This window comes from Wolffia australiana, chromosome 18, assembly GCF_029677425.1.
Source record: "Wolffia australiana isolate 7733 chromosome 18, ASM2967742v1".
In the NCBI taxonomy this organism is placed as follows: domain Eukaryota; kingdom Viridiplantae; phylum Streptophyta; class Magnoliopsida; order Alismatales; family Araceae; genus Wolffia; species Wolffia australiana.
In genome coordinates, this window is record NC_135852.1 from 7977325 (window position 1) to 7987318 (window position 9994).

At 39.6% G+C, this 9994-nt stretch overlaps 1 protein-coding gene across 2 annotated transcripts; it reads left to right on the forward strand.

Annotated features, from left to right (window-relative positions):
* The first annotated feature begins 4279 nt into the window (after nt 1-4279).
* PFD5 (prefoldin 5) lies at nt 4280-7858 on the forward strand. 2 transcript variants are annotated; one of them, XM_078590172.1, is made up of 4 exons: nt 4280-4517; nt 4607-4710; nt 5777-5854; nt 6228-7582. In XM_078590172.1, exons 1-4 carry the CDS (start codon nt 4325-4327, stop codon nt 6366-6368), a joined length of 516 nt encoding a protein of 171 aa, XP_078446298.1. In that variant the 5' UTR covers nt 4280-4324; the 3' UTR covers nt 6369-7582. The 2 variants fall into 2 exon arrangements, with proteins under 2 accessions (XP_078446298.1, XP_078446299.1); XM_078590173.1 differs by lacking the exon at nt 6228-7582 and adding an exon at nt 7638-7858 and having other exon boundaries at nt 4283-4517.
* The last annotated feature ends 2136 nt before the right edge of the window (nt 7859-9994 follow it).

Genomic DNA, 9994 nt, shown 5'->3' on the forward strand with positions numbered 1-9994 from the left:
AAATACAGATTCAAGGAAAACCCTCAAGAGGATACAGGATCCAAAGCGTGAGGAGTCGATCAATTTCACCAAAGTAAGAGAATGATCTCCTGCCATAGTGATATCTACCTCAAAAATATTCAAAGACTCTGAGCAAGAACAACTTCTAAGTTAGGGAAGTGAAGATGAGAGACAAATTCGATGCCGCGTATTTTAAATGGAAAGTTCTAAATTCAAATTATCAACGAAATTTTGAGAAAGGAAGAGGAGCTAAGAAAACTAAATTCAAACTAACACATCAGAGAAAGATTCTTTGCATCGCATATGGAAGAAAAATATTTGCATTCACAGATGGGGAAAGGTGGATAAACGCAGGAAGGATGCGGTAGAAGCACGACTTACAGTGAGATAGATAGGTGGACATTGAGATAGATTGATCAACAGAGAGATAGATAGATAGATAGATAGGGAGTGAGATAGATAGGTAGACGTTGAGATAAATAGATAGGCAGTGAGATAGATAGGTGGACATTGATAAAGATAGATAGCAGTGAGATAGATAGGTAGATATTGAGATAGATTGATCGAGAGTGAGATAGATAGGTAGACATTGAGATAGATTGATCGACATTGAGATCGATAGGTGGACATTGAGATAGATAGGTAGACATTGAGATAGATTTATCGACAGTGAGATAGATAGGTAGACATTGAGATAGATAGATAGGCAGTGAGATAGATTGATCGACAGTGAGATAGATAGGTAGACATTGAGATAGATAGATAGATAGGCAGTAGTGTTCGCCGTCCCGATATCTGTCCGATATCCGGTATCGGACAACCGATATCCGATATCCGGAAAAAAATGGGAGGTTCCAGATATCGGATATCGGATATCGGGCGATATCTGTCTATCAAGGGTAGACGGATATCGGTACCGGATATCGGGGGGTGAGGACGAGGAACGGTATTGGATACCAGAACGGTATTGGATACCGGATGTCGGAGGCGGATACCGGATGCCGGATATCGAAAAACCGATATCTGGATATCGAAAACCGATATCGGATATCGGATATCGGATATCGACCAAAATATTTGAATTCGAAATATATTCAATGCCCCTCATTATATAGTGTGGAATTTTTTTTTATTCCATATGGGATAACAGGATTCAAAGTTAACGTAAACTCTGAATCCAGTTATCCCACATGGGAGATTTTAGAAAATTTTACTAGTATATATTAAATGAGGTTGAGATATAGTAAACATTATAATAATAGCTATTCCTTTGCAAAATGTGAGATGCTAGTGGTCCAAAATGTTAGGAGAGAGAAATGTGGCTTTAATGTGCGTTTCATATTTTTTAGAGAGAGAGAGGATGAAAAGCTAGAGCGAGAGGGAGAGAGGGAGAGAGGGAGAGAAGAGAGAGAGCGCGAGAACGAGAGAGCGAACGAGAGACAGATAGAGAGAGAGAGAACAAGAGGAAGAGAGAGCGAACGGGTGAGAGAGAGAGTGTTAAAAAATTCGATGCGGATATTGAAAACCGATATCCGCATCCGATATCCGGTACCGTCATCTGCCCCCCTGAGACGGGGACGGATGCTGGTATCGGACGGATACCGGTATCGGATATCGGCACTGTAGCAACCGATATCTGATACCGATATTCGGTATCAAGATATCGAAAAAACCAGATACCAGAAATTGCCTTTCCGGTATCCAGTACAGCATCCGTCCCAATACCGGCATCCGCTACCAATATCAGGACGGGCAAACACTAATAGGCAGTGAGATAGATAGGTAGACATTGAGATAGATAGATAGATAGATAGGCAGTGAGATAGATTGATCGACAGTGAGATAGATAGGTAGACACTGAGATAGATAGATAGGCAGTGAGATAGATAGGTAGACATTGATAGGCACATACCTCGCCGTCGGGGAAGCGCTCTTTGACGATGCAATTGGGCGCGGAGGGCCACCGACCTGGTTGATGGGGGGTGGGGGGGGAGCCGGGAAGGTCTTCTTCTTTCGTTTTCAAAGGACACAACTAGGGTGTGCCTGGTTCTTTCAAAAGGGAGAAGGAAATAAAGGTTTTTTTAATACATAAATTTTCGTCCGGGGCGAGGGACGGGACAGTTTTTGCCCTGGACGGGACGAAAAACCATCCGGGTAATATTGAACGGGACAGTTTTTTACTTACCGGACGAAAAACCGTCCCGTCCTTCGTCCCGGGAAACATTCTGGACGTCAGATGTGATGAAATTCGTCCCGTCCCGTCCATCGTCCCCGTCTGGGACGATCCGGATCTATAGTCTTTATTGAGTATCATCCAAATATGAATATTTGGAATTCATGTTTAAATACTAATGATCATCGTATAATAATCTTATCACAATTCATTCATTGTTGCATGTATTCATGAACTCGAATCATAAGCATTGGACATGCATCATAATTAACCTATCTATTATGTCAAATAATAAGGAACAATATGTGGAATATGTGATTGGCTTCCATTCCACATATATTTCCGACAATGTTGTGACCCGTTTGTCTCCCATGTAGATGGTGGCCTTGTTTTTTTATGGCGAGCATGGGCATGTGCCCACCATCAATGGATTGGAATGTTTGACATGTTACAAATAAATGTTAGATGTGAGATTGATTCAATGCGAGAAAAGTCGCTATTTATGTTAAATATCGATAAATCAAGGACCAAATGATCGGTATGTTATGTTTAATGAATGTATTGAAAAATCCACAACCAATCCTTGAATCAATTAGTATCATTAGAAACAATGATTCCATAGTGATCATTAATGTTATTCAAGATGAACTCAATAAACAAAAAATTAAATTTAGAAAAGAAGCCAAAGTTCATGGGAAACAAGATCAGCGAGATATGCGAATGAAAAAAAAAGAAGAATCTAAATTTATACAATGATATCAAAAATGAAGTAATATACAAGGGAAAGTGTTTTACACACATCCCAAAAACAGAACACTTAAAAAAATGGGAAGTAGCCGCCTGCATAGCGAAGGGGAGTAGCGATGGGTGAATCCAAGCCTTGCCATAGAGTTGTAACGAGGAGTCTGCTTTTGTGTGGGAATAGGAGAGCATCAGAATGATCTCTTTAAGTTTTAACTGTATTACATGCCAGCATATAAAATGTTATTCAATATTTAAATAAACATATCCAGTACTCGCTCCAGTTTGAGCCCAGACCAAAACCAAGGCATCGGTTTCTATTAACTCCCACCTAAACTAACTTCGGTCCAAAATGGTGAATCTTAGAAAGAAGCGATACAGTCAAACAAATAACTACTGTCAACGACACAACTCATCAGACGTGCCGAACCCTGATTGACAAGCGAAGGCACCAATTTAGACATATTCCTCCATCCACAAGGGGACGTCGACGACAACAACAACAACAAAGATTACAAAATTTCCCCTACACTGAACTAGTGACTACAACGATGATGACGACTAAGACGTTGACGACGACAAGTATTGGAAACAAATGTTGACTAAGACGTTGACAAACAAAGGTTAGATGTGATTGACTAGACATGAGGCCCAATAGAAGCCGGACCATTTGGCCGGTATTATAAATACTCTTTTGAAAGTAAGGATTGAGAGTTGAGACAGTTTTCTTCAGAAAACACACATCATCAGACGTGCCGAACCCTGATTGACAAGAGAAGGCGCCAATTTAGACATATTCCTCCATCCACAAGGGGACGTCGACGACGACAGCAACAACAAAGATTACAAAATTGCCCCTGCACTGAACTAGTGACTACAACGATGATGACGACTAAGACGTTGACGACGACAAGTATTGGAAACAAATGTTGACTAAGACGTTGACAAACAAAGGTTAGATGTGATTGACTAGACATGTGGCCCAATAGAAGCGGGCCCATTTGGCCGGTAGTATAAATACTCTTCTGAAAGTAAAGTTTTAGAGTTAAGACAGTGTTTTTCAGAAGAACAGAAATGATGTCGAGAAGGCGCCAATTTACACATTTTTTCATCTGCAAGAGGACGACATCAACAATGACAACGACAACAAAGTTACAAAATTGCCCCTACACTGAACTAGTGACCACGAGGATGATGACGACGACGATTAATGGAAACAAACGTCAACTAAGACGTTGACTAAGACGTTGACGACGACGATTAATGGAAATAAACGTTGACAAACAAAGGTTAGATGTAAATGACTAGATATTTGGCCCAATAAAAAGGGGCCCATTAGGCCAGTAGTATAAATACAATGCTGAAAGTAAAGCTTTGAGAGTTGAGACAGTGTTCTTCAGAAGAACAGAAATGGCGTCGAGAGGAGCGGCGGGAAGCCCCATCTCGGTGGAGAAGATGAGCTTGGATCAGCTGAAGGCGATCAAGGAACAGTCAGATACGGAGGTTAATCTCCTTCAAGATAGTCTGAACAAAATCAGAACTGCAGCTACTCGACTCGAGATCGCCGCCAATGCCCTTCAAGACCTCTCTTTCCGTCCGCAAGGTATCCGATCCATCCGATCCATCTCTCAGAAACTTGATTTGGTTCGATCATACAAGAAATCCTTTAATTTGTGTTTGTTCTTCGCGCAGGGAAGAAGATGCTCGTGCCGCTCACGTCCTCGCTCTACGTCCCTGGCACTCTTCACGATGAGAGTAAAGTTTTGGTCGATGTCGGCACGGGTTATTTCATCGAGGTATAGATCCAGATACTGTGTCCGTCGTTTATTTTCTCATTACATTTCTGGTAGTCTGTGCTTAGTAATTAGTGATAAGTTGTGGAGTTTCTCTTCTATTCGGCTCCCTTATGCGCGCAATCTTGTCGTTAAATTTCATATATCGATGTAGGCATTTCAATTCTAACATTTTGCAAGTTTTTGCCGCCGTTACAATCATAGTGTATATGCGAAATAAAGACACCCAATCTGGATGTATGATATCGGTTCCTGATTGTTTTCTGTCGTGTTAGGCTATTTTTCGAAGAATTCTCCCGATAGGGGCTTCTGGCTTTATTTATATGGTACTAGCATCGATACAATTGGTAGATCTTACATTGTTATGAAGGCATTTGAATAGTAACATCTTGCTAGCCCAAACTGAGATTGAATTGGTTTGAAGTGAATCTTTTGAAATCCTAAAAATCGTGGTGCTTCTATATTAATATTTTTTTTCGGTTGTTGCTATCACCAGATCATCGGCAAGTCATCTTTATTTCATGTGTATTCCCATTTTAATCCGATCCCTGATTATTTATTACATTCTCTGGTTTAACAAGGCTTTGCATCTTTGCATTGTCTCACTCGTCCACGGATAACGAATATTAACAAGGCATTTCGTCATGTTTATGTTGCATGTTCTATGACTGCAGTCTGTGGCATTTGTGCATTTCGTCATGTTTATTTTGCATGTTCTGTGACTGCATGTTCGTGGCATTTGTGCATTTGCTTTTGAAGTTTGACTCTTTCTGTTTTAATGTGACCTGAATAACACAGAGAGTAGGAAGTTTTTATATACTGTTTAGGAAAGGCCAGATGCGGACATGGCCTGGTCTAGTCAGTGGATTCATGGGAAGCTTTTGATGAAATTCCTTCTATATAAAATGAAAAGTCATGAAAAATTCTTATTTTTGTGCATTCACAGTGCTCATTTTTTTTCTTAGTTCTTGTTTAACGTGTGTGCCATTACATTTTGAGCAAAATTGAATCGGGTATTCATTATGGGCAAAGTTATTTGACTCATTAAATTATTTTTCTTGCGAGACAGAAAACAATGGCTGAAGGCAAAGATTACTGTGAACGCAAAATCAACCTGTTAAAGTCGAATTATGATGAGCTTGTAGAGGTATGCTGTCAACTTTGATGCCAAATTTTATCCCTCATTTCTGATTTATCATATTAATTGTTATGTCACTGTGATATAATCCCAAACCCGGGAGGTATCGCATCTCAACGATGTAGCCTTGTATTGATTCAAAAATAAACGTTAGACTGCAATTCCAGATCGTTCAGAGGGAGAGACAAGATAAGAAAATGAGAGGGAGGAGGATAATCACCAAGAGGGAATGTGATATGATCCCCAACTTATTTAGTCATGTGATATCGTTCCGAGAAATTGTAGAGAAGATAGGGATCAAAATATATCCAATTTGCCAATTATCCTACAATGCCGATAGATTTTCCAACGAACTAAGTAGATCGTATCAAGAACATCGTAGAGAAAAGTGGAAGGAAGATGGAACGACAAATGGAGAATGTGGAATGGCAATGGAGATCTCGATCAGAGCTCTCCCCTTCTGAATTCTCAGGCCCGATCATGCTCCTCCAGCCCCAGCTGCGAACTTGCAACTGAATCTTGAAAATACCAAAAGTGGTCAGCTCCCTCTCGTTTCTGCTTATTTATATCTTTCTCACACATTCTGTGTTAGTCAGCACGTGGTCTTCTTTATTGGTGGCTTTTCCGGTTCTTTCTTTGGTACTTCTTGGAGAAGAAGTATCGTGTATCATCATGTTAGGCCTCTAGGTGCATTTTGGTCATTGGGCCCTCATGTATTTCCTTTAAATAGAGCAGCCCGCCCTCTTGGAGGGTAGCCAAGAAGTATCAAGAGAGGTTGTTTGGCTTTCCGGTGAGGTCCACTCTACTGTTTACATTCTCTCTGGCGACGTCCACCCTGTTGGAGGACCCTCTACATGACTTCCATTCCACCTGCCTCTTGTCTTCCCCCTCTCCATCGTCCTCCTGATAGGAACTCCTGAGTTCCTATCAGAATGAAATGCAGGAGTGATACGAACCTGGATCTAGGCTCGTATCGGAAGGAGAGTAGAGGACAAGGCGAGGTAGAAATTCCCGGGGTAGAGAGGTGAAACGGAAAGGATCGGAGAGGAGGCCGAGCAGAGGGGGTAGGGATCGGCCAAGGACGAGCCGCCTGAAGACGTGGTGAGGTAGATACGATCACGAGGGCAGGGGATCGTAGGGGGAGAGAAGGAGACCAAACCTAGACGAGGAGAGGGGAGACAAGAACACTTCTTTCTTCTATCTTCTTGGCTGCCCTCTGAAAGGGAGGGCATCCCTATCTAAAGGAAATACAACAATCACTAAATGACTGAAATGCCCCTGTGGGCTAATATGACTAAACTACCCCCTAGGAGCCTATCAGAGTAGCGTGGCAAATAAGAAACAATATTTTTTCATCCGACAGAATAATCTCTTTCGAATTCTTCTTATCATTCCTCTGGAAGCCATGTTTCTATTTCTTTTTTAAGAACGAAATTTAGTTTTCTTGAAATTTTGCCAAGGACACTTCATCGTATATTTCTAAAGATTTATTTAAAGCTTTGATTCACTTATATTCTCTGCGTTGAATTTGTTATAACTGTATTTTTCGTTTCCATAAACCATAACGTAAAACAAAGATAGATTCTAACTTTGCTGTTGTGAGAACTTTATTTTCCGTCATATTTATGATAGAATAATGCAATTTAATGATTTGAAGTTTGTTGTATTCTATTTAATTAGTTATACTTACAACTTGTCAGACAAATAAACTAGCTGCCATCATATTTATGTTTAACCTTAAACTTTCTCCTTAATATTTTTCTGCATCTAATTTTTTTTGGGCGACTGGCAGGTGGCATCTAAAAAGAAGGCCTTAGCTGATGAAGTTGGCGCAGTTCTTCAAGCAAGGTTAAGGCAAGCTTCATCCCCATCCTGAGGATCACCATCAGGTTCTCTATCTATCTCTCCTCATTCAGATGCATCTAACTAGCTCCTATGATTCTGATGGGCTCTTTTTTGTAAATTACTCTTGTTCTCCGAATATTTATTAAAACAATTCTTATTTTGCATTAATTTGTGTTCTCGGTTCAGTCAGTCTACCTAATCATCTAAGTTTATATTTTTCCAGTAGTGGGCAGCCTTTTGTTTTTGCCATCAGTTCTGTGAAATTTGAGGTATGAAAAATATGCTATCTTTCAAGTTTATCATATGAAATCCGCTGGGCTTCAAAATGCTTTTATTTACCAATAATTAGATGAGAAAATGAAAGCGACTGCATTAGGATATTAATATGATGCCAGCATTGTATCCTTTTCATACCTACAGGGAAAATGTAGGAAATATGTTTCTTATCTGAAACTGAAATTTGTTTGAGAAAAGAAATCATCTCACCAAAATCATCAAACGTAAAAAATGAAAAGGATCAGGTTGAAGATAATCGCTTCGAAATCTAATGCATTGTGACCTTTTTGGCCCTATTTGAAAATTTCAATTAGCTACTGATATTCTCATAAATTTCAATTATTTCCAATATTATTCGTGTGTAGTAGGCCGAGCAATATAGTGAGTAAATTTTGTTTGTTTATCAGCTTGATCGTTTAGCCATAGTTTTCTATACGTATATCATTATATAATAATCTTTTTATTCTTATCAGTGTCTTAAATTTAAATGGACAGAATCAGAGGTAATATTTTGCCAGCCCAAAAATGTCAAAAAACTTTTGAAAACAACAATAGAAATGAGACCCAGGTCGTCATATAAATTTGCCAGCCTAACTCCGCAAAATTTTCTCTTTATTTTTTTTTGAATTAAAAATTTTCACTTTTATTAGGCAGCCAGAAAGTGTTTTGTCATTGGAAGTGTTCGTCCCTTCTCTTTATGTTGCAACCTCGTCTCTCGTGATCCTCTCCCCTTCACTCACCTTTAGGCAGCTCATCCTCGATCAATCCCTACCTCTCTCTCCTCAACGTCTCTCTCTCCCCCCCTCTCTCTCTCTCTCTCTCTCTCTCTCTCTCCGCACCGTCTCTCTCTCCCTCTCTCTCTCTCCTCACCGTCTCTCTCTCCCTCTCTCTCTCTCCTCACCGTCTCTCTCTCCCTCTCCCTCTCCCTCTCCCTCTCTCTCTCTCTCTCTCACACACACTCACCTTTCCCCCTAGTCTCCATTCTATATCTACAAAAATGGTGCGGTTAGTCATCCCTATAACAGTAAAGTCGATATGATCCCGATTTCGGGAGTGTATAAGTCTTCTCTCATGGAAATAATATCACCATGTCATTTGATATTTTATTTGGATGATGTATTGTTGAGAACTATGTTTAGTTTAGCAGGAGTGAATGACCCCTTGAAACATTACCTATCTCTGCTTGTTATGGAGACATACAAGTTATGTTAGGGTCGAATCTACAAGGAGCATGTAATGAGGGAGTATATTAAGGTTAAAATATTCAATAATATATTTTTTTGACTTGATTTGATATTTTTGGATATTTTTGAGGAAGCAAAATCATTAAGATAAAGGGAAACAAGTCAAAGTATTTAAAATAAGTGAAATAAGTATATTTCTATTTGTAATATGTTTTAATAAATTAAATGTTTTTTAAATATTTTTTTGGAAGTTTTTAGATCAAGAAATAATTTTTTAAAAAGAACAGAACCTCTAGGTGCACTTCTTGTGGCAGAATCTGCTGGCCACAAGGTTGGCTTGCATGCAATTTGAGGGCAGTGGTGTGTCGTCAAACTACAAAACGGGGCAATGATAGTGGTAGACGAAAAATGTTATGGCTTTGCTATAGGAAAATATTTTGAGTGTCTTATTATGAGTTGGAGAGCTTGATGTCCTTTGAAATGTTTATTTAGACAAAAAATTGGAAAATCAAATAAAAAATTCAAGAGATCTCACAAACCTTGTCATCGCTTCTCCAAAGGCACAAGTAGTGCCTTTTCCCCCAATAATCTTGAACACTCTTGTAGAACAAGAGAAACGGGTCAAATAAATCTAATGCACAAGGTCTACGACAACAAGTTTAAATAAAAAATCCAAGATATGATACAAAAGAGGTAAAATAGTTAAAATAAAAAGTGCTCTAGTTGTCTGTCACACGGTCAAATCTCGAGCTAGGTTTGTTGCTCGGAATTGGCGCGTGCCGGCCTTAGTGCTTGGAGCAAAACACTGAGCAGCCTTGATCTCTTGCAGCGGAAACTTGTGCAA